At 37.4% G+C, this 22,188-nt stretch overlaps 1 protein-coding gene across 1 annotated transcript in view; it reads right to left on the bottom strand.

Moving 5' to 3' along the window:
* The window catches only part of IL6ST (interleukin 6 cytokine family signal transducer), a 29,821-nt gene extending 8,008 nt beyond the window's left edge, over positions 1-21,813 (bottom strand). The window contains exons 1-12 of the mRNA XM_026670492.2: positions 21,633-21,813; positions 14,069-14,147; positions 12,721-13,032; positions 11,768-11,900; positions 11,229-11,389; positions 10,694-10,842; positions 9,637-9,790; positions 8,767-8,849; positions 6,582-6,801; positions 4,675-4,851; positions 2,828-2,929; positions 1,643-1,789 (exon numbers count right to left, since the gene is read on the bottom strand). Coding sequence (XP_026526277.2) covers positions 1,643-1,789; positions 2,828-2,929; positions 4,675-4,851; positions 6,582-6,801; positions 8,767-8,849; positions 9,637-9,790; positions 10,694-10,842; positions 11,229-11,389; positions 11,768-11,900; positions 12,721-13,032; positions 14,069-14,135 — 1,705 coding nt within the window. The 5' untranslated portion in view covers positions 14,136-14,147; positions 21,633-21,813. The remainder of the gene's footprint in view (positions 1-1,642; positions 1,790-2,827; positions 2,930-4,674; positions 4,852-6,581; positions 6,802-8,766; positions 8,850-9,636; positions 9,791-10,693; positions 10,843-11,228; positions 11,390-11,767; positions 11,901-12,720; positions 13,033-14,068; positions 14,148-21,632) is intronic.
* Positions 21,814-22,188: the final 375 nt, after the last annotated feature.

The following is a 22,188-nucleotide window of genomic DNA, read 5'->3' as shown; positions in this document are numbered from 1 at the left end:
ACAAATACCAAAACTGATGTACCAAGAAAACTATGTGACTTACAACATGACCCACTATTTTGGCTGGAAGAAATAGTAAGTCATGAGATAGCCAATGTCAGCAAATTCTCCCTTGCATGTCGATTACTGGGAGAAAGAACAGTGCTGGGACAAGATTACTGCTTCAAAAATGCATTGTGTTTTGAAGCAATCGAGTGCCGAGGTGTGACTGCACATATTTACTACAATTACTTTGCACTATTTCATTTATTTATTAATTGAATTTATACAGCTGCCCATCTCAATGCGTAACTTGGGCAGCTCATAAAGTTAAAAAAGATACAAACACAGAAAAACAATGGAATAATTTAAATAACAAAAACAATATTAAGCCATATAAAAACTATCAGGAAATTCAAAATTATAGCTTTGAATCCCACATCCAGGGGTGGGATTCAAATTTGTTAACAACTGGTTCTGTGGGCGTGGCTAAGCTGGTGGGCGTGGCTTGGTGGCCATGTTATTGGCTGGGCGTGGCCAACTCAATATCACTCACATCGAGGCATGCATCTCCTCGCCTGGCCTCTCATGACTGTGGGGATGCTGCAACAGTCGTAAGTGTGAAAAATGGTCATAAGACACTTTTTTCAGTGCCATTGTAACTTTGAATGATCACTCCACAAACAAGCAAAGTACCAGCAAAGGAGGGGAAAAAAACTCAAGAGATGTTCCTGAGACAGGAAGTCTAGTCCTGCCAAAAACGTAATAAGGGTTAACAGAGAGGCAGTTTCTGTAAGCAACACCAGAATGTTTCCTTCCTGCCTTCCTTAACAGGATTAGGCCAGTAATTTCTTCTAACAACCGGTTCTCCGAACTGCTTAAAATGTTAACAACCGGTTCTAGCGAATAGGTGCGAACTGGTAGAATCCCACCCCTGCCCACATCCATCCTTACAGTCAATACAGCCACTGTGCAGGCTCTAGTATATTCAGGGCCTTGCAAAAAGTTAACAGGATCAGTATGATCTCCAAAGTGGGGGTGGCGGCGGCGATGGGAAATGATGTTCCATACAGTTGAAACCATGACAGAGAAGGCCCTCCTTCTAGGCTTCAGCCAAACAACATACTCCCTGGCTGACGGGGCCTAAAACGTAACTTTCCTCTCAGATCTGATTGGATTATATGTAATTGAAGAGAGGTGGTCCCTCAGATAACCCAGTCCCATGGCAATGAAAGGCTTTATAGCTTATCACTAGCGTTTTGTGTTATACCCAGAATAAACCTGGCAACCAAGGCAGGGCATCCCATAGAATGGAAGTATAATATGCCTACATTTTGCACCAGCTGAACCTTCTAAATACTGTTCCAAGGACAGTCCAATGTAGAGTGCATTGCAGTAATCTATATGAAAGGTGCATGAGTGATATTGAGCAAGGAATGCCACAACCTAGTACAAGACTGTGAACAAGAGTCTTTGTGTACAAGAAGCAACTGGCAAGTAAGGTTCATCCACAAATCTAGATGAATACTATCCCTCTGCTGCCATTAGTGATTTTTTTTTTGAATTTTTGCAGTCTGGATCTGGTAAAGCCTAAAGTAAAGTTAACTTTGAAACCTTGGGCTAGGATATCATTTAAAAAACTAAAAATTAGTAACACAATTACCTTTTTCATCTCCAGTCCCTGTTCTATAGGAAATGGTGTAGTTTTTGATAAACCCATTTTGTTCTTCCACTGGAAGAGGTTCCCATGCTAAAATAACTTCAAACTTTCCAAGTTTCTTTGTTTGAACACTGGGTCCAGTAGCAGGCACTAGAAATAAACAATATTTTAAAAGTTTCCCCCCCTAAAGGTCAACAATTAGTTTTCTTATAAACATGTTCTATTTTGTAAGCTACGTAAATTCAGAACAGAAGGAAATGAAAAATTACCTGAAGTTGACTTCTGGAATTTGTCTGCAAGATGCAGTAGAGCAAATGCTGAAAGGCTATTAAAAGGACATCCTGCTAGAACCGTGATGGCGAACCCATGGCACTCGTGCCACAGATGGCATGCAGAGCCATTTATGCGGGCACACAAGCCCCAGCCAAACTTACCTGCACTGTGCATACACGTGACTCCCAGCTGATATTTGGTCCGTTTAAGGCCTTTTCGGCCTCCCATAGACTTGAGGGAAGCCTCTACAGCCTTTGGAGGTCGAAAACCAGGCCTGTTCCATCACTTCCGATATTTGGAGGTCCATTTTTCGGCCTCCAAAGGCTGCAGAGGCTTCCCTCGAGACTCTGGGAGGCTGAAAAAGGCCTTAAATGGACCGAATATCAGCTGAGAGGTACGCGCATGTGTAGTGCAGGTAAGGGGGTGTGGCGCATTGCATTGTGGGTGCCAGGATGCGCACGCACATGCTACCGCACGCACGCTTTCGGCACACCACAACAAAAAGGTTCGCCATCACTGTGCTAGAACTATATCAACTTTCATGAAGGAGCAGCACTAGTTGCCACTATACCATCAAGCAGTTTGAGGTTCTCTTGGTAACTTGTAAATTGCCTATGTTTGCATTCACAAAAAGCATTACAGTCAACAGCCTTGCTCAATTTTACCTGAGCATCAATAGTTCACCTAGGCTTTTATTTTGGATACATGTTTTTGCATCGCATTTCTTTCTTTGTCTCTCCTTACTGTCATATTTTATGATTGCAGCTAATACAGTCCTATACCTTTACTGTTTTATACTCCACTTTGGTAATCAATTTATTATGAAAATTAGGTAATGTTTTATAAATAATATCATAAATCTATTACTGCATTGTGACATCCTCAAGAAAGCACTTGCAGTGGTAGTAAACTTACCACCTTGCTGAAGATAGGCCTGTGTTGATTCTCCTTCTCCTTGACCGCCACTATATAAGGGATACACTGTTATGATGTAACGCTTGTGTGGTTTTATGGTTCCTAAAAAAGAATTTTACAGGTTGTATTTACATAAATTAAAAATGCTAATGTTGTGTACAAGAGATACCCTCTCACACGCATATTTCCTCATAGAGAGAAATTTAACTTAATTTTGTAGTAACTATTTTCAGAGACATTTGAAAACAACTGGAGATATTGCTAGGTATAGTAGCAAGAAGTGCTTGTGCATTAGAAATGCTTGAAAACTTTCTATTTTTTTTGCAGTTGTTTAATATTGCTTGCAAGCTGCTTTAGGATTGTTATTGGCAAGATATAAATAATTGTAATCAATGTACACAAAGCTTAAAGACAATTTACTTTTTTCCAAATTGTCAGAATTGGTGGTAGAGATAGTCCTTGAGTTATCACTATAATGGTCATAACTGCCCTTTATTAGTCCCAAGTCAAAACACCTGTTAATGAGTAGGTGACGTGATTGACCTAATAACTTTTTTGCAGTGTTGTTAAGCATTGAAGTTGTTAAGTGAATCTGCAGTCGTTAAATGAACAATGGTTTGCTATGAGCATAGTTTTCCTGAAAAACATGTAATTCCTGGAGGGAATTTTTTTGGCAAAGCTATCATAAAATGTCACATGGCTTTCTCACTTGGCAGTATCAGAGAAGGATGTACGACATTTGTTAAAAAAAAAACTTCCAGTTGAAAGTCTCTCCTTTACCAGCTTCTTTACTTAGCAGCTAAAATAAAAGGAATGACATCCATACAACTAAAATATTTTCAGGTGCGCTTCATGTATAACAAGCTTTAAATAACAGCTTGCTGCAAAAAAATAAAATAAAAATCCTATTTAATATCTACAATTCTAAATCAATTTCCAAATCTGCTCCACAAGAAGTTTCAAAACTCAAGGATACAACTTATTTTATTACTGTGCCCCCAACGTTATTTTCTAGGCTTTCTTTGAGCAGATGAGATGCTGAGGTAGTATCTCCAGTAAAGAATCAAAACAAAGTGTCTTTTAGATTCAATGAACTGCAAACTAATAGTGCATACAATGGAAATTTGAACAGCAGACACATTCCTTATGTCATAATTAAGTCACATTCTGTCAGGCAACAGAACAGCAATTTAAGTTCTTTTGTTGAAATGATGTCATTCAGGAATTATTGTATTGAGGAAAAAAGGATTTGTAACATGAACATTCTTGCTCCCCTGCTGCTAACTGGTGCAATTTTATTTATTTATTTACTTCTCATTTCCTCTACAAGGTGACTCTGGGCAGCTTTCAGGTTATGAAAAAAAGGAAAACACAAACCTTACTAATTTTCAACTCTACAACAATATGTTGGCTTGCAGGCTGTCTCCAGGTAAAAGGTCCTAGCTTACATGGAAAAGTGGTATATTGGTTTGAAAATGCTGAAATACTAAAATTCACCTTTATTGTTAGTTAGGAATACTGATTGCCCCACAGGTATGACTAAGGCCAGAAACCTAGGAGGCATACAGATTTAGATTTAATTTCTTTTTTATATCTCAGGCCTTAATTTCTTTCATTTACTATTTCTTATAAATTTATAAGATGTATTATAATAATATTTATATTATTTATAAATGTATATTATTTCTTATTCCTTTTCCGCATTTTGCATATGTTTTACCTTAAAGGGTATAGAATGGTGGGTAAAACATATAAAGAATAAGAGTTGGTTTTGTTTTTAAAGGAAATAACCGCATCTAAAGAATTCTTCTCCACGGTATAAATATCAGATTATTCTCTAGGGTTACCTTTTAAAAATGTTCTCCGTTTTGAGCCAGGTTCCTGCTGCCATTCAATAGGGCAGTTTAAATTGCTACATGCTTCTTGCCATTCAATTATGTAGTTACTAACTAACTCTTTGGGAGGTGTCCAATTTACCCAGAGTTTGCCATCTTCAGGAAATGCAACAATATTCTTCACAGGAGCTGAAATTAGGAGGGAGGGGGAGAGAAAAACTTAATTCTGCAAAAGATATAAAGTGAAAATTCTAGCATTCTACAATGTTCCTAATTTTAACACCAAAATTCAATTGAAGATTCTTGTTTGAAACGTAATATAACTGGTGATATGAACAACTGAATCTCAACATATTTCTGACTAAGCCAGAGCAGATGTCTACAGTAATAAGAAATAATTAGAAGTAGAATAGAATCTCAAAGATTTTTTAACAGTGAGAGCAAGAGAGAGAATTCAGATATTAAAGCACTTTTGCTATTCTCACCTGACTGGCTTCAATAGTTTAAAGCAGGGGTGTCAAACTCAAGGCCCTTGGGCTGAATCTGGCCTGCAGGGCGCTTAGATTTGGGGCTCTAGAAACAGTGAAGGACTGCCTTGCAGTGCCTCTGTCAGCAAAAACGGAGCTCGAGAGGGCCACAGGCGGCCCTACAGGGCTCCATTTTCCCTGGCAGAGGGTTGCAGGAAGCCATTGCAGCCGGAAACAGAACTCCCGTTTTCACTGGCAGAGCACTTGGACCACGAAAGTCACCCCCGACATGAGTGATGTTGAGCTGGTCACACCCACCCTGGACCCCTGACATCAAACACCAGCAATGAAATCGAATTTGACACCCCTAGTTTAAAGTGTTTTTAAATTCTCATATCTGGCATTCCTATAGCAGCAAATGTATTTTAGGAAAGGAAAATAAATTTTAAAATGTATTGTATAGAGTATCTATTGAAATTTTATTTATTTACTAAATTTCTATGCCACACATCTCACTGATGGAGCAACTTTGGATGGCTTACAATATAACAAAAAATAGTATGTACTAAAACAAGTAAAATTAGAAAAACTGAATTAAAAAAGCTAAAAACCAAGGTGATGGGTGATCTGGGATAGAGATTTTCTCTAGCTGGTCAGTCACCCCCAAACGTAGCTGGTCTGTCAGGACCTCTGGCTAAGCAGCAGAGCTAAGTTTTGAAGCTCTTCCAGAAGGCCAGAAGTGGGGGAGAATCTTAGCTCCAACAGGAAAATATTCAATGGGGTAGGGGGGCACGGCAGAGCAGATCTTCTCCTGGACTCTGCCAGCTATCATTCTTTGGTCAACAGGATCCAAAGGCCTTTTTCACTAGAACAAGTGTGATGGGCTAGTCAACAGAGCTGAAACGGTTTTTCAGATATCCTGGATCCATACCATATTACTATATCATAAGCCAGTTGTTCAACTGAAACATTAGGATCTAATTAGGAATCTTGCATATGCAAAAAGCATCATATTTAAGATTCCTAAATGGAATATTTTATCTATTCACTAAAAAAACTAATTAAAATAATTAGTACAGCTATGTTGCAATAAAGACGAACTTTTTCCTAAAATTTATCTTTGAAGAAAATTGAAGACAATTGTTTTAAACGTAGAACCAATAGAAGAAAATCTTTTCTAAATAACTGAAAGTGCTAAGTTCCTCCTTTTTCTCCACAACAACCCTGTGAGGACAGCTGGGCTTAGAATGAGCTTAGATTAGCCTAGTCCAAGGTTACCCAAGTTGACTTTCATAACTAAGGCATACTTGAACTCAGTCTCTTACTTTCTAGCATGGTTCCTTAACCACTAAACCAAACTGGCTTCAATAAGATTGGACTGCCCCCATAAGAAAACAGAAGTGTTAATATTTAGAATTTTTGCCCCTCATTAAATTATGTGAAAAACTTTACCTTTTGAATTCGTTGCTGGAATAAGCAAAACTGATGTAGGAGATTCACCAGCTTTGTTAACTGCTGTAACCCTCACATCGTATGTCCCATTTTCTACATTTAAAACCAGTTGGGTGATATTCAGACTGTAATGTCTAGTTGGAAAAGAAAGTGGTGGTCTTCCTGAAATAGATACCTTATATTCCAAAATTACTCCATTTGCTTCAGAAGGACTCAACTCCTGTTAAAAAATAGATTTATTTGATTCAGCGATGATATATGAAGAAAATGCTTTATACACATCCAGATGTTCATCCAACTAATGCAACATTTCTCTTCCAAACAGAAAATTTACCCAAAATCCTTGTACAAGTGGCTTTGTCAGGAAGCAAATATGGGACCTTACTGCATTAAAAATTGACTTAATTTACAGGAAATGCTCTCAAAAGCTTGTGGAGTCAATTTAGTATTTCTATCTATTTTTCTATCCTAGGAAAGATCTAAATAGTTAAAAAGAAGAAAGAATGTCACCTAAGAAATCACAAATCACTTTGTTTACCAGAACAGAACTCAAATGCATCAAAAGGAGGGTGCCACAGACTGAATGGGAATATCATAACAGGATGTACAGTACATCTTCGAGGTAGTCGAGACAAGAAGCTCACCCAGAAATAATAGCTCTACTTTGCTATAAAGGTTACATTAACAGTATCTTGAAAGTCTGTTTTTCTTTCCAGTTGCCTTTTCAGTATAGAGGGTCCTTTCTGAGACATTTGCCACACCCTCATTTCTTCTGTGGGCTAAGCTGCCTCTTAAACAACCTGTCCTAGCTGTGGCTCTTTCCAGACTCCTATCCACCATTACACAGGCTTTGTTCCCAAAAGATCCACTTTCTGTTATTCATGTTCTGTTTATTTCACACATAGGTAGAAATAATATTCATCAATATTTGGACACTGATTCAGATGATCAAAAAACAGATTTACAAATACACATAATATACAGGAATGACTTGAGAATGTTTACAAAGAAATCAAATTAATGTTTTATACATTCAATTTTAATGTCATTGTTAATATCTTAGAGAAGTTAACACGCAGTGGTAATCGGTGTCTACCTGAAAAAAAGCACAATCTAATTATGCTTCATTAACTCTGCTGCTTTTAACTACATTTTATTAAATGCAGTTATAGGCTAAAACCTGATTTCCTTACCAACTTCAATAGATATCGACATCAATCATATTCTTTCACTTTTTTCAAGAAATTCCACTCAAAACAGAGTATGATCCAAATTCTTATGAGATTTCTCAAACAACCTTTTAAGACTTCTACAACCCAGTGAAATGTATGCATATATGGTTATAACAGAAGGATTTATGGATCCCACTTGACTCTTTAGAACACACAGCACCAAAGGCTAAGAAACTTTTATGTATCTTTTATACGGTAAAAAAGTGTTCCTATCTTTTTCCTATCCTCCTAAGAGAGGTGTAGTCTTGGAAAGCCTTTAGGGCAGGGACCTCCAACCCCCGGGCCACAGACCATAACTTGCCATAGCTTGTTGGAAACTGGGTCACCGAAGCAGCAGGCGACTGTGTGGAGCTTCATTTGCGTATGCATGGGGTTTAGATTGCATGGGCAAACCATTCTCCTGAAACTGCCAAAGCCAGTCCACAGAATCAAAAAGGTTGGGGACCCCTGCTTTAGGGAGTTATTAAAGTTTCTTACCCCCTTCTGAGTTCACTGATTTGTAATTTTGATAGTTAACTGAAGAAAATGATTAAACATAAGGGAAGTGATTAAATTAGATCAAAAATAGATCTTGTCATGATCTTAGCTACTTTTTGGAACATAGTTTCATGTCATTTAAAAGCCAAGTATAGCCCTCAGATCAATGCAAATCCCTTATACCGGTGTTTTTCAGCCATGGCAACTGTCTGGCTTAGAAATTGTAGGAGTTGAAATCTATCCATCTTAAAGTTGCCAAGTTTGAGAAACACTACTTTACACTATGTTTGGTTTTTAGTATTTATATCTGTCCCAAAGGATACATCATGAAGTTGCTGCCCTAAGCAATAGTGATACTATTCATTATAACACTGCACATTTACTTGCAATATATGAATGTATTAGAACATGAAAGATACCTACTGCTGCCAAGGACATCAAAAGCCAGACATTCATGATACATATTTTTTTCCTACCTTCCAAAGAAGGCTTAATGTCCAATTTCCTGCTGAGTCAGAAGTTTTAATGTTACGCCAAAGAACTGGTCCTTTAGATGGTTCTAACACGAGGATAAAATTCAAACATCTAGATTTTAGAAAATCTCACTATTCATTTTATTAAATGCATATTTAAATTAAAAAAAATCTGTCTTAAGTCAATTTGGCATATGCTTCATTATAATAAAGCTTAACAACAATGTGAGATAGGAGTACATATTTTAATCTTCTAGTGGTATTAATATCCTATGGTAACACTGAAAAGTTATTAAAAATGTACAAGACTTCCACAATACTGTGCACCAAACCATCACCCAAGAGTCCCTTTCTCTGCATAACTAGTGGATTTTTCATTAATATCAATTTTCAAGCTAAAGTAAAAATGCTGTATAATTTACAGAAGATGGAACATCTCAGCCTCTGTAATTTTTATCCATAATACCTGAAACAATTATCTTGTAACATTGTAAAATTTTGTATTATCTGTCCTGTATTTTTTCTGCGATGATCCTAAAAGTCATTTTAATTCTTTATTTACACAGTCAGAGCCCTCTTGAACTCTACATTTGAAAACACATAATCCTCAAAGGAATATTATGATTAAAGTTTTTATATAACCAATGGAGATTGTTGAAGCAAAGATAATTACTAATTTCAGAGATAATATTAATAATTTTAAGTATCAGACATCTCATCCTTGACAGCAATGATCATCCATTTTCAGGCTCTTTGCTCATGGAGTCATAGATCTCCTTTTATGCTCTTTTTAGCTTACAGGGTAGACATATAATTATTTCATGTATTGACATCATGGGGCCAGATAAACAAACAACTATAAACATTGCTTACTGTCTTCAGCAGTGAATCCAATTACTTCACTCCAATCACTCCAGTACTTTGACAAATTAATTCCACAACACAGTCTAATTTGATACGCTGTATTTGGCTCGAGTGCCTGGAGAGTAAATGAAGTTCTCCGCGAAGCTGTATCTTCAGGTGGAATCTGAAAACAAAACTGAATTTCGTAAGTGTACGATACTCATTCACTATGACAGTCACACAAATTTTAAAATGCCCGTGTTGTATGTTTTTCTTTAAAGTCTTAAAAAGGTACTTATAGAAGTTTGTACCATCCCAGTTTCACCATGTTTTATGATGTGAAGCATTTATTTCCAATTTCTGGCAAAAAACATCCACTGGAGAAAATGGATTCACTTAATAGCTGCCACAAAATGGCAATAAAATTGGGCAGTCACATAATGACCCACTTACTGACTGCCATAACTTAGGATCATAATTTCAGGCTCAATTGCAGTCATAAGTTGAGGACTATCTGTACATCATGTGAGTTATTCAACAAAAAATTAAGAAATTTATTCATTTCTTTTTGAGTAAAAGGTAAATACACCTTGGTTCTAATATCTGGTAGAAGTAATCTTAAGTAAGCATTTATTATGACTGCCTACCAGCTTCTGACATTAGCCAGATTTTGTTTCCTAGCCCTCCATAATTGCTTTCAGGTGTGCAATACTTGTGGGGTTTCTTCCATGCACAATCTGATTCCATGACCTTTTTTGAATTAGTCATTAAATGAACCAATTGTTCACTATGGGTTGGTTTTGCCAAAAAGTGGAAGTACATACAAGCTATCAACCAAAATATTACAAAATGTGGTCATATGACACTACAAACGGCCATAAATGCGAGTTGGTTGACAAGTGCCCTAAATGTAGTCATATGTCTGTGGGGAAGGCAATGGTGGCCATCATAAATTCAGAATCACGTCACAAGTATTCCAGGAGGTCCATCATAACTTTGAACAGTAGCTAACTGATCAGTTGCTAGTTGAGGGCTATCTGTACAATAAAACAGAAATTGTCATAATAAAAAATAGCTATAGGATTACCTCAGTCCAATCATTGCTGTTCAAAATCTTATACTGAATTTTATATTTCAAGGTTTGTGTTACTTTAAATCTGTTTTCCCATGATATCCTTAGGATTCTAGGAAATTCTCCTGAATTGAGGGACAGCTTGTGTGGAGGCAGTAGTTTCACTAGGAACAAAGGGAGAAAAAATGTTTTATTGTTGAGTATATTCAATTAATTTTGACTCCAATGTTCTGCATTTAGAATTATATACAGTTCTTCTTGACATTTGGATTTGGAGCATGCACGAATGTGCTCATGGCTCCTGCTAGCAATTCATTTAACCAAAAGCCTTTTTTTTTTTTAGATTAAACGAAGCTGCAGGAGCCCAGGAAAGACATTCAGGTATTACAAAAAGCTGTTGACAAATATTATGTAGAAGAGGCTCATATGCTTTGAGTCATATTCTTCTTTAAATTCAGACTATTTGTGGGGGGAGGAAAAGATTTCAAATGTTAGTGAAAGAATTAATGAGAGTTCTTTAGCATTCATTAATGGAAAGGAGCATAGTTACCACGAGTTATGGGATCAAATTTAATGTGGTCAGATTCAGCTACTCCAAGTTCATTTCTGGCTTGTACCCACATTTCCAAGGTGACAAAAAAGACGACATCAGGAATAGTACAAGAATTATTACTATCTTGAGGTATACAATCAGAAAATGTTGAAGTTGGCCTAGATAAAGAAAAGAAACACGTTTTGATATATTAAATGTATTAATATCTTGATGTCATAGTATCTACAAGGACACACTCACATAATCTGAGACATAATTAATCACAAGCAAATATCACAGAACTAAATGAAATTTATTCTAGTCTAAGAAATGAGCTTAAAACTGAATTAAGTACTTCTTTACTTAAATTGAAACATTTCTTGGAACAAACTGTTAGAACGGCTTACAGTTCACTGGGAAACTGATCCCACAATTTCTGGCTGCATAAAATATTTCAGGTTTGTGATATGAAACCATTAATTTAAGAAGATCAGGAGTTCCTTTAAAATTAATCAAACACATTAAAAATTAAGTGGTTCATTTTAAAAGATATTTACCACCTATGCTTTAAAGAATAATTAGTGCTCAATAATGTATCTCTTCCAGGTTCCCAGGAACATCTATGAATAAAGGATGATGCTTCTGTCTGAATCACAATGCAGCTTAAGTTTGTAGGCTTCTCGGGAGGAACTGCAAGAAAAAAAAATCCCAAAACATAGCAGAAACTAGTTCAAAATTGTGACAACAAAAGGATGCATGCAAATACATTTTCCATCCCTCTTCTTTCATTTACCCTTGTCAAGCTTCTGTGGAATGCTTAAAGTCACTTCTATAAACGGTATGGGCTGGAATATCTGCAATTCCCAAATACCATTCCTTTCTCCTGTATCAAAGATCACAGCTGGGACCTTGATCCAATGCAAAAAGGAAATACTTTCCAGATTCCCTTCTTTATATTTTCTTGCATGACCATCTTTTCATTAATGTTAAGCCTAGCACATCTAATACCATAACTGAATTAGAGTAATGGCAGCAAATATATGGAAATTGTCCATGTGTTTAAAATATTAAATTGCATACCCAAACCCTGAAGTAGTGGTTTTTCATTAAGAATTATAAAAAAGAAAACAATTACATGCCCATCTAACCACAAATATTTTTGTACCTTACTAATATTTCAATCTTTTTCAGAAGCTTAAGGCAACTTGAAAATTCCATGTTTTTAAAAATGTAAACATACTTTCTCAGAAAATATACTCTAATTGTGTAAATAGACAAACATATTTTCATTTTTATATTGTACTTAAATAAGTGAAAAATTATTTAGCCTTTCTCATTACATTTGCCAGAATATTTGTTATACTGATTTGTCCTCTTTTGAATTCAAGTATAACTAAAATTTAAGAACATGCAATGGGAAGATCTTTAAAAGATAAGTAATTTAATATATGCTAGCATTAAAATTTTCCCCACATTCCCAGCCACAGAAAAATTAAAGGAAATGACTTACAGCCCAGTTCAATTTGAATTCCATAGATGTTCTGTACTAAACCACCAGGTACTAAAATGTTGCAAGTCAGAGGAGAAACCAATGTACTAGTATCATTGAATGTTACACTAGAAACAGTTTCATTTATTATGCTATATTGTTCTTTAGGAACAGCTGTTGTTTTCATTTTCCAGATAACTTGCTCAGCACGAATTTTGCCATAAGGACAATTATTATAGAGAATGCAAAATGCTGTAAAATTGGAACCAATGGACAATTTTACTGGTGACTCTGGGACGATATATCCACACATGTTCAGAATCCCATCTGAAACTGAGAGAAATGATTACGTTTACTTTTCATCTGGAGAACATATTTATTGCTATAAACAACAAATAAAATAGAAAACAGCAGTAGCCTTCTCAAAACTACACTAGAAAAGTCAACTTCTCTCTTGGGGATGTCTGACATAAATGACTAGTGTCTCTCACAACATAAAGAACCAGAAATTTTACATGGTCTTGAAGAGAAACAGAACATTCCCCTCGCAAATTGGTGAGTTTTAGGCTTTTATTGATTTATTTTAGGCTTTAAACTCGAAAGAAGCTTGATAATTGCTATCTGTATTAATGTCTATTTAAATTTTAGCATTAGGCTAAGAACAAGTTCTTCTAGAACTAGAATAGTATAGTTTTATTATAAAATTAGAATAGGATCAGTAATGAAAGAGTGTAATGAATCAACTGTATAGAAGTGTTATATTTCCTTTGAGATAACCAGAGCAAACATCTTAAAATGAGTAGATCTACTGACACTGAGGTAAGTAGCACAGAAAGACAGAGCTAAAACATCACTTGATCAAATCAAGAGCAGATGTAGATTTTCAGTGGTATTTTCTGCAAATGTGATCATATCACTGCTGTTGGCAACTCATCAAAACATGGCAATGAGATTGTTCTTAATTTGGGGGACTCCAAATAAAGTTAAGAACTGGAGCTTCATGGGCTTAAACCAACTTGTCTGGTTAGTCCCCTATGATGCTTGGATCGCTAATTATTTTATTGTTCCCTTGCTAAACCCAAGACATAAGTCAGTTAGTGTCCTTTAATTCAATTATTAATCTGCTGCTGTTTTATTTGACTCTGTCTCAATAAATTTGAATTAGTCTCTATTTAAAAGGTTTTAATCCACAAATAACTAGCACCTCAGAGTAGAAAACTCTGAACCTATACAGAATTTTCTTTATACATACATTCTTGTTCTATAACCTAAGTTTCAAACTAATACTCAAAATCACTAATGTAATTTAAGCACAATATTAAATCACAGTCTCGTTCATCAGTGATATAATTCATCATTATAGACTTACCTCCAAAGTAGTAAATGCTCAGGAGAATGTAGACACCTTGCATTGACATGCCCCATTTTGAAAACATTTTGATCCAAGTCTGTAAAACACATTCATGCAACCGCTTTTTACAATGGTGAATCATTTATGTATTTGTATGAAGGTACTGTATCTCCTAGTGGGTAAATTCAGCTATCTTAAGCATGATAGAAAGTTCAGTCAAAATCAAACATACACGCAAAACACAAAAACTCATTCAGTGACTAGTTCAAAGTTACAATGAATGAGAGCTGGTTATGACCTGTAATTTGTACATATCTGAAAGTTAATAACAAAAAAGGGAAGATTTCCTTTTAAATTTAAAAGAAAAGTTTAACTTTTCTTGAGTCTCTGGTGTTCAAACTATTACTTTTCTTGGACTTTGCTTTCCCATAATGCTTTTTTTTAAATATATTCTAACCAACTGGATTGGTTGGGACTATATATCAGAATATAGTAACCAGGTTAGTCTATTTATAGTGGAATGCATTTTCACTGACACCTGCTGGTACTTGCCTGTAACTACAACTATAAAGATTTGAGTTTTCTGAGGGGTGGTTGATGCTCTCTGAGCTTGCTTGTTTTCTTGCAGAAATTTCATTATCCAAACTAGGTAACATCATCAGTGCTATTAAGGAGTGCTGTTTGCTGTTTATATTCTGGTGGCTTGTCTTGTCAGTGTTGGTAGGGGATGAGTTGTTATCCTCCAGCAGCACTCAGCATTCAGATCAACATAGATTAACTCCAAGGTTAACAGCAGACCAACAATCAAGTAAACAATACCCCAGTCAAGAAACTGCCAAAGAGCAGCCAACAGTGAACAGCTCAACCAAAGAATCTCTAAGACCACCACCATAACACCCAGGCAAGCCACTAGAATATAAATTGAGAGCAACCCCCACTCCTTACTAACACCGATGTTACCTACTTTAAGTAATTTCTGCAAGAAAACAAGCAAGCTCAGAGAGCACCAAGGACCCCTCATTTCAAAACTGAGCTACAAATATTCTCCTTTATTTGAGTTTTTGGCTTGCAATACAAGTAAGTCAATCAGAGTAGTCTCTAACTACAAGAAGGGTATTTCAAATATGTTCTAGAAATGTAAACTTCAAGAAGGGATTTTTCATCATTTTGGGATACCGTATATACTCGAGTATAAGTCGACCCAAATATAAGCCTAGGCACCTAATTTTACACAAAAAACTGGGAAAACTTATTGACTCGAGTATAAGCCGAGGGTGGGAAATGCAGCAGCTACTGGTAAATTTCAAAAATAAAAATAATTAATTTGGGAAACGATCTCACTATCATGAAAGGTTTAATTGATTCACTAACCCAAAAGAAGAAGATGATGATGACAGCGGGAGGCAGGAGTCACTCTCTTCCCCTCCCTCGGAGGCCCCTGAGTCAGGAGTCACTACCGCCGGCGCGCCCCAGTCCCGCCGCCTCGGGAAGGGAAAGGCAAAGCGCTTTTTGCCTTTCCCTTCCCGGCTGGGCTGTTGGGAGTCGCTGCCGCCGGAGGCCGCGACTCCACACCATTTTTTTTCAGAGGGAATCTGACTCGAGTATAAGCCGAGGGGGATTTTTTCAGCACAAAAAATGGGCTGAAAAACTAGGCTCATACTCGAGTATATACAGTAACTTGTAAAAAAGCTAAAGAATTCTGGATTGAACACATTCAGAATTTTTTTTTAAAAAAGGTAAATGTACAGTCAAAACCAGAGATATTTCTGATGGGGTTGATGGATACAAATTGGAAAAATGATATGGTACTTTGTTCTTATATATGATAATTGGCAGAGATGGTGAACCCGAGAGCCTTGATTAGAGAAATGACACTAATTGTAGTGCTAACTGGAAGTCTCCTTTTGGACTTTTTGGGGAAAACAGAAAAAAAATGAAATTCCATATTTTGGCATTAATCCAAAAATATATTTAAATCTCTGTGAATCAAAGCAGGACAATAACAGAACAAGCCCATATCATATGAACAAATGCCCCTTATCCATTTTATTCTGCCAACATAATGAAGTTCTGTTCAAAAAGTAAACCTTTTACTGAATTAATAAGATCATAAGAAACGGTTAATATGATATTGCATCCTTAGCTATATGGACTTGTTAATCTAGGATATTTCAGCTACATTACTGTAAAATTTCAATTCAACAGACTTTGCAAGAAAGAGACCAAATTTTCATTAGCATCAATTATCTAGGCTGCTATGTATGTTTCATTTGGATGTTTCTATGTTTTTGTTTTAAAATATTTCTAGTATTTCAGTGTATTTTATTTTATAATTTACAGATTATAAAAACTATAAATTTTTGAACTGTAAGCCACACAGTCATTGACAGAGATGGGCTTGTTCTGTTATTGTACTCTTTGATTCAGAGATTTGAATGTATTTTTGAATTTGTGCCAAAATATGGAATTTTACTTTTTTTCTATAGAAATTGAATATAGTCCTTGACTTACCACAGTTCATTTAATGACTGTTGATAGTTACAATTGCACTGAAAACAGTAACATGACCATTTTTCACATGCAGCATCCCTATGATCACATGATCAAAATTCAGATACTTGCCAACTCATTCATATTTATGATGATTGTAGTGTCCTGGGATCATGTGATTACCCTTTGCAATCTTCTGACAAGCAAAGTCAATGGGAAAGCTAGATTCATTTAACAACTCTGTTCCTAAAGTAACAATTGCAGTGATTTACTTAACAAGTGTGGCAAAAAAAGGTCGTAAAATGGGGCAAAATTCACTTAAGTGTTTCACTTAGCAACATAACTTTTTGGCTCAATTGTGATAGCAAATCAAGGTCTATATGTAAATTATATAATTGACGTCAGTTGGATAAGGTACTGACATATAGAGTTTAATAAAAAATTGGAAATAAGAGCAGCCCCTTCCCCAATTGCTTATGTTAATTCATATAAATTCATTTAATTATAATTAAATAAATCAAAGTTTGGTGAAGTAGAATTATTCTCTAATAAAGTTCTTCCAAGAGATATGATATAGGTCAGAATGCTTCAAGTTTACAACTGAATCTTTTGCCATTATTTAAGAGATGTGACACATTCTCGATTCATGGCAAATTATTACTTCCTGCAGTGTGAGCAGTTAAAAAACTAGCAGAAGCTTCTTATATGCAAACCAAGAGTCTGTCTAGAGCAGGAATGTCAAATTCAAGGCTTGGGGACCAGATCTGGCCTGCAGGGTGCTAAGATCTGGCCTGCGGAACTGTCCTGGAAGCAGTGAAGGACCGGCCCGTGATGCCTCTGCCAGCGAAAACAGAGCTCACGAGGGCTGTGCGCAACTCTCCCGAGCTCCGTGACCACCCCAAGCCTTGTTTTTCTAGCTGAGGGTGGCAAGAGGCCGTTGCAGCCGAAAATGGAAGTCGGGATCTACCCTTGTAAACCACAATTGTTTTCAGCACATTCATCCACTGATGCTGTCATTGCATTTTGTTCCTTAAATTTCTCACCTTTCTTTCTGAGGATCTTCACACCATAAGTTCTCTTTACTATTTCTCTTATAATTCTCCTCTCAATTTCTCAACTTTAGTAAATATTGCAGCAATATTTAGATATATCTCTACTATGCATAATTCAATTGCATCAAAAATATCTCCCACTGCATTATATGGTTTAAAATATGCTGCAAATCATGTCAGCCAAGATTACATAATAATTATACAAAAGATGTACACATTCCTAACCTGAATACCTCCAATTTCACAGCAATTCCTTATACATTTATCCATAAATACATTAAATGTGGGCTTATTTGTTGGTTTATAAGGTTATTCTGAAGAGGGGCTACAAGGTTGTAAAAAGTGCTGAATTAGATACCTTGCATAGAACAGACTGAATATTTATTTGTTAAATTTATTTGTTGCCTATTTCACCGTGGGGCTACTCTAGGAGGCTTACAACAATAAAACGAAAGAAATGAAAAGAGAATGAACAAGAGGTAATACAGCAATAAAATGAACAATAAAAAGAATACAAGAAGAAATACAACTACAGTATATGGTCATGAAAAAAAAAAGATGGATGGATGGAGAGCAGAGAGTAAGGGATAGGGAAGTGGATCTGCCATTAATCTAGCAGCTACCTCTAGTGTGAAACTCCTCTATTTGGCCCTATTCAGGCCAACCAGCAGAGCCATGTCTTTAGGCTCTTGTGGAAGAATAGGACGGTGGGAAGGGCAAGATCCTTTAAAGGGTGGGAGCTGCAGCAGAGAAGGCTTTTCTTCTGGATCCGGACAGATGGAATTTTTTGACTGATGGGGTCTGAAGTAGGTCCTTCCTGTTGGCATGAGTACACCGGGCTTGTGGCATACTGGCTGAAATATGCTAACATTGACTGATGTTGTTCTTATAGTTAGCAGGGAATGTTGGATGTTGCATGGGGATGGCTAAGACTAGTAGTCTAGTTTAATCTTCTCTATTTAAAAAAAGGTACATGAAATTTATTCCATTTATTTTTAGAAGCCAACCTCATGTTGCAATGTTTGATTGCCAATACTTTTTTTTTTCTGACATTGACTAGTAACTTTGCAAAAGATACTTATTAGGTATTTTATAATTTCTGTGAAAAAGTAACAAGATGTTATATGAAACAGGAAAACAAAAACAATAAAGGCTTCCTTGTATGTGTTTGACTGCAATTGAGGAATTTCCTTAAGAACTGGCTGTTCTGGCTGCTCCTGCTCCTTTCTACTACTATTTATAGAAAAGTATCAACTTAAGGTTAACAGACATCAAAATTCGGGAATATTATGTTTTCAAGAGTACTCAAAAATCAACTCAAATTTGCCAAGAAATGTGCATGTAGGAAATTATGCTCACATATGTGACAGCACTACATTCTTCTGCGGAATTTCCCTTAGTGGGCACAACAAGCTCTCTCCATATGATGCAGTTCAACTATTACTTAAATTAAACAGAACTATTCAGTTATAATTAATGCTTCAAAGTTTATTACAATTGGTAGATATTATATACAGTACTGCCAATTGCTAAACTCTTTGTGAATTAAAATACATAGTAGCTATTTACTTGTAACTTTTCTTATATTGATGTAAAAAAACAATACAGAATTTTTTATAAATCAATTTAATTGAGAAAGGGTGGGAGACAGAAAAAAAGAAGAGGAGGAAGAGAAACAAAGGTAAGCAAAGATACAATTAAGTGCAATTATAGGTATTGGACTTTAAATAGTGTGAAGTACAGATGATACAAACATTGTACAGAACTACATCATAACTCTTTATGATAAACTTATACAATTGGGAAGAATGAACAGATGCTTCAGCACACACATAAGATATACACATACACAAAAACACTTCCTAAACATGGAACACTGAATTGTAATTGATAAAAATTCTAGACATCCTTTCTCTGACATCCAGACTTTATACATACTACAGGTAGTCCTCAACTTACAACCATTCGTTCAGTGACTGTTCAAAGTTACAAGGGCCCTGAAAAAAGTGATAACCAGTTTTGACCCTTACAACCAATGCAGCATCCCCATGGTCATAAGATTAAAATTTGGGCGCTTGGCAACTGGCATGCATTTATGACAGTTGTATTCTCCCGGGGTCATGCGATCACCATTTGTAGCTTTCCCAACTGCTTCTGATAAGCAAAGTCAATGGGGAAGCCAGATTCCTTTAATGACTGCATGACTCACTGAACAACTGCAGTGATTCACTTAAATATGGCAAAAAATGGGGCAAAACCTACTTAACTGCCCTGCTTAGCAATGGAAAATTTGAGTCAATTGGTCATAAGTTGAGGACTACCTGTACACTGTAGCGTGTACATCTAATTATGCATTATTTCATGTGGTCCTATAAGATACAGCCCCAAGTCGAGGTTTCCATTTGTAAAAGACCATACAGATACAAAAAAGCAGATCACTACAATCCAAAGATTAGAATTTTAAAGCAGTTTAGGGGGACAGAAAGATAGGAAGGACTACAGCCATGAAAGAATTCATTTGGGACCAAATGACTACAGGTAAACCTCAACTATCAATCACACTTGAGGCCAGAATTTCTGTTGCGAAGCAAGGCAGTTAACTGAGTCTCATCCAATTTTACAACCTTTTTTGCTATATGACCATGAACCATATGGTCACTAAACAAATCTTGCTTCCGCTATTGACTTTATGGAAAGCCAGCTGGGAAGGTCACAAATGGCAATCTCGCAACCCCTGAACCCTGCAACCATTGTAAAAACATGCCGATTGCCAAGCACCTAAGTGCGAGGAAGGGTTGTAAGTCACTTCTTTCAGCATTGTTGAAACTTCCAGCTGACACTAAATGAATGGTTGTAAATCAAGGACTACCTACAGTTTGTTTTGCTTTATTTTACAGAACAGATGTTGAAAGGATGTCAGGAAAGGAGAAATGAACTGAGGATAACTTCAGTATTCACCCTAAATTGTCCCTTCCAAGCCTACCACCAATCTACCACAAATCAAATCTAGAGCGGCCCCATGCAGATAAAAGACAGTCTTTTATTTCAAAAGCCTTCCTTTAGATTTTTCCATAAAATTACTTTCCTCCTTTATTTTAGTCATTTATATTTTACTGCACAAACGGTGCCTTCTAATGCAGATTACAGAAACGCTTTTTACTACTTGCTTCTTATAACTTCGAACCTTGTCACACTTTTTAGCCATTATTAAGAATACGCTTTTTAAAGTTTCCCTTTCCTTCCTGGGCTCTCGAATTCTCTCTTCGCAAAGTTATCAACCTGAAACGATTACCGTCCTTAATCCGTTTTTAACACCGCTTCAGGCTTCTCTCCCCAACCCCCAAGATCTGCTCGCGTTTCAGGCTTGTCTTTTATTTTAAAGAAAATATGGTCACTGCAATCATACCCAGGACTCGGGCTTGTTTATTTAAGTTCAGATCGAGGGTCATTCATTGCCCAACTCTGTCCCGAACACAAAATAAAATAAAGAGTGTGGGGTGAAATCCCGCCCCCCCCCTCTCCAAACACGTACACACACTCAGAGCACATCAGAAAAGCATACAGGAAGATAAAAAGCGCTGGGAAATCCCCCCCCCCTCCCCGCCCCCAGCCCCACATTTTGCTCCCAGAAACGGATGGTTAGAAAAGCCCGGCGGCGCCAGCCTGATCCGGAGAGCGGAAAATGGGCTCCGCTCTTGGACCGACTGACCGAAAAGTCCGCCTCTATATAGAAATGCAGCAGGCAAGCTCCAAGCCCGGCGGTCCTCTTGGGCGCCGAGGGCAATTTGTGGACTTCCTTCGGGGCCCTGCGGCGGCCCAAAGGAAGTTTCTTATCTCCCAAGGGCCTAAGGAGAAGGACGAGCACCCGCCCGGGGGAGTCGAGGCGAGGTTGGTTGGCAACTGCCAAATCCTCCTCCTTTCGGCCTGGCTCGGCGGCTGCCCTTCTTCTCGCGCTCCCCTCTTCCCAACGGGTTTTATGGGGAACGGAGGTCGAACTCGTGACCCCCCCCCCACGCAGCCCCATCCTCTCCGCCACTCACCGCTTCGCGTCTTCTCCCCGGCTACTTGAGCAACCTCCGCAGGCCGCGAACCATCGCCCTCCAGCCCAGCGTCGGAGACGCCTTCGCTACCGATTTTCTCGGCTATTAACTGCAGCGACGCGGCTCACGGGGGAAAGGAGCCGTTCGGGCCGCCATTGGCGGACCTGGTGGTCACGTGGGGGCCATGGGCGTGGCAAACGGGGAGGAGGCGCTTCCCGTAACGGGTTTTTTTGGCTGCAGGATGCCGGGCAATTAGTCTCAAAAGGAGGCGGGGGCGGGGCGGGTGAGGGGGTTGACCGTGAGCGGAATGGGGCCCCGGAGTGGAGTCTGAGGAGATCGAAGCGTCCCTTCGGAGCGCCTAGTAAGTTTATAGGTAATGCGATGGACTGGAACAACATGCACGGTTGTCCGTGCGCAAAGAGACGGCGCTCACTTCATCGGAATCCTCTTTTAAGCCCGATTGTTTAATGTCCAATTAACGGCATGATTATTTTGCACAGGACAAGCTTGGTGCAACTAACAAATTTGCAAAGGAAAATAGCATTCGAAGGGAATG

This window comes from Notechis scutatus, chromosome 2 (assembly GCF_049901735.1).
Source record: "Notechis scutatus isolate UNSWTSFEM ecotype Mainland chromosome 2, rNotScu1.2, whole genome shotgun sequence".
In the NCBI taxonomy this organism is placed as follows: domain Eukaryota; kingdom Metazoa; phylum Chordata; class Lepidosauria; order Squamata; family Elapidae; genus Notechis; species Notechis scutatus.
Note: the sequence above shows the minus strand (reverse complement) of the source record. Positions and strands in the feature narration are given on the sequence as shown.